We start from the raw sequence: 1,648 nt of genomic DNA on the forward strand, positions 1-1,648 counted from the left end.
GTGTGAGCGTGTTTTGTTGTGAGCGAAGTTTAGCTAACAACTTTCGGCTCTTTGTCTTCCGTGCCTCGCCTTTGAACCTTGAGAATGCTGCATGCCTCGTTTCATAGTGCCGGCGGATATTGTACTCTTTTAGCACAGCGACAGACTGACCGCAAATTAAGCAGACCGCCTTAGAATAAATATCCGTAAAAAAATATTCTTCCTCCCAGGTTCGTTTAAAATGCCTTATGTCTGTGTGCCACCATCTACTGTTCTCCATGTTGCTTGCTACTGCTCTGTTCTTCGTGTTGTTGTTGTTCTTCTTTTTTTTCTTCTTCTTCTTCTCCTTGTTTTATTGGCGGGTTGCGAGCCGAGCTGGGAGCTGCTTGACCTGAGAACTGGGGTGGCATAATAAATTGTGGGGGGCCAAGAAATGTCCCCACGGGCCAAGCTTGGCCTGCGGGCCCCACTTTGGGCACCCCTGCATTAGGGCCTGGCTAAGTTTGAACTGACAAACAGCTGAAGAATCTGGGATTGAAACCTATAACGTTACTGTAATTAACAAGTTTTAAAAGGATCTGATAAAAGTCCTTTGGAAAATAGAAAATGCTGTAATATTCCTTCATACTGCCCAGCCCTAATGAGGCACATGCTCTTGTTAAATCTGAGGACATACATGGTACATGGTAGTAAAATAACTGACTACAATCAAACCATTGAAGTTAAAGTCTTCTTATTTGACTGCATTAATCCCTACAAAAGCCTACAAAGATGCTGACAGTATGCAATTGGTCCAGTTTAATGGAATGAATAATGTGTCTGTTCCTGTTTCCTAATAACTTCAAGTAAGGAGAACCCATTTGTAGTCAGACTTCATTAACCGCACCACAAAGCATGACAAGCTTGACTCTGGATGACTGTATATACTCTTGATAAGGGTGTGAAACCCGTATGGTTCACTGGTGAGATAACTCTGGTCTGTTAATGTCCAACAAGTGACAAGATGAGCTGTGTTCAGGCCATTTTTTCTTCCACATCCTGCTCTTCTTCATCTCTGTTGTCTTTGACAATCCCTTCATCGATACTCTCCAGCCTTAGTCTCTGACCGTCCAGGTATCTAGGTCTTGGCACTGTCCTCGTTGTAAACAGTCCATCTGGCAGAATCAAGCCCTCCCCAAAGAGAGTGAGCTTAGCGTCACTCTCTATAGCTTTTGCCAGGCAAGAAGCAAAGCTGTCGAGAGATGTATGTACCTCTGCATGGACTTGGACTGAGGATGTGTTGGTGTTTTCAGCTGAGGAAGAAAATGTACAGTCCACACTGTAAGTACTTCAGCACATTCAGTTTGAAATAAAATGATGAATAATACATTAGTGTCAAGTCTCACTTTTAATTTGAGCAGGTTTACATTAATATAGAAATAACTGCTGCATGTTTTTGGGTTCAAAGGTAACTGGACAGATACGCATTAAGTCAGTGGCTGTCTGACATCTAGGGTGACACTGTATCCTCCCTGGTGATGCCCTCCCAGGCAGCCACTTTCAGCTCTTGGTTGTTGTGGGGTCTCCCCCACCTTTAGTCTTTAACAAGTGGAACACAACTCAATCAGACCGAGATCAGGTAATCAACTTGGCTCGGATGTTCAACCTCTGCATCCAAAAAAGCTCTTGG

The 1,648-nt window shown here is 43.6% G+C and overlaps 1 protein-coding gene across 2 annotated transcripts in view; it reads right to left on the reverse strand.

The window, feature by feature from the left end:
* Positions 1 to 6: 6 nt before the first annotated feature.
* The window catches only part of gpr161b (G protein-coupled receptor 161b), a 9,400-nt gene continuing 7,758 nt past the window's right edge, over positions 7 to 1,648 (reverse strand). For both annotated transcript variants that reach the window (XM_020609328.1, XM_020609329.1), the window contains exon 6: positions 7 to 1,271. In XM_020609328.1, the coding sequence (XP_020464984.1) occupies positions 994 to 1,271 (278 nt within the window). In that variant the 3' untranslated portion in view covers positions 7 to 993. The remainder of the gene's footprint in view (positions 1,272 to 1,648) is intronic.

This window comes from Monopterus albus, unplaced genomic scaffold, assembly GCF_001952655.1.
Source record: "Monopterus albus unplaced genomic scaffold, M_albus_1.0 scaffold99.1, whole genome shotgun sequence".
NCBI classification, from domain to species: domain Eukaryota; kingdom Metazoa; phylum Chordata; class Actinopteri; order Synbranchiformes; family Synbranchidae; genus Monopterus; species Monopterus albus.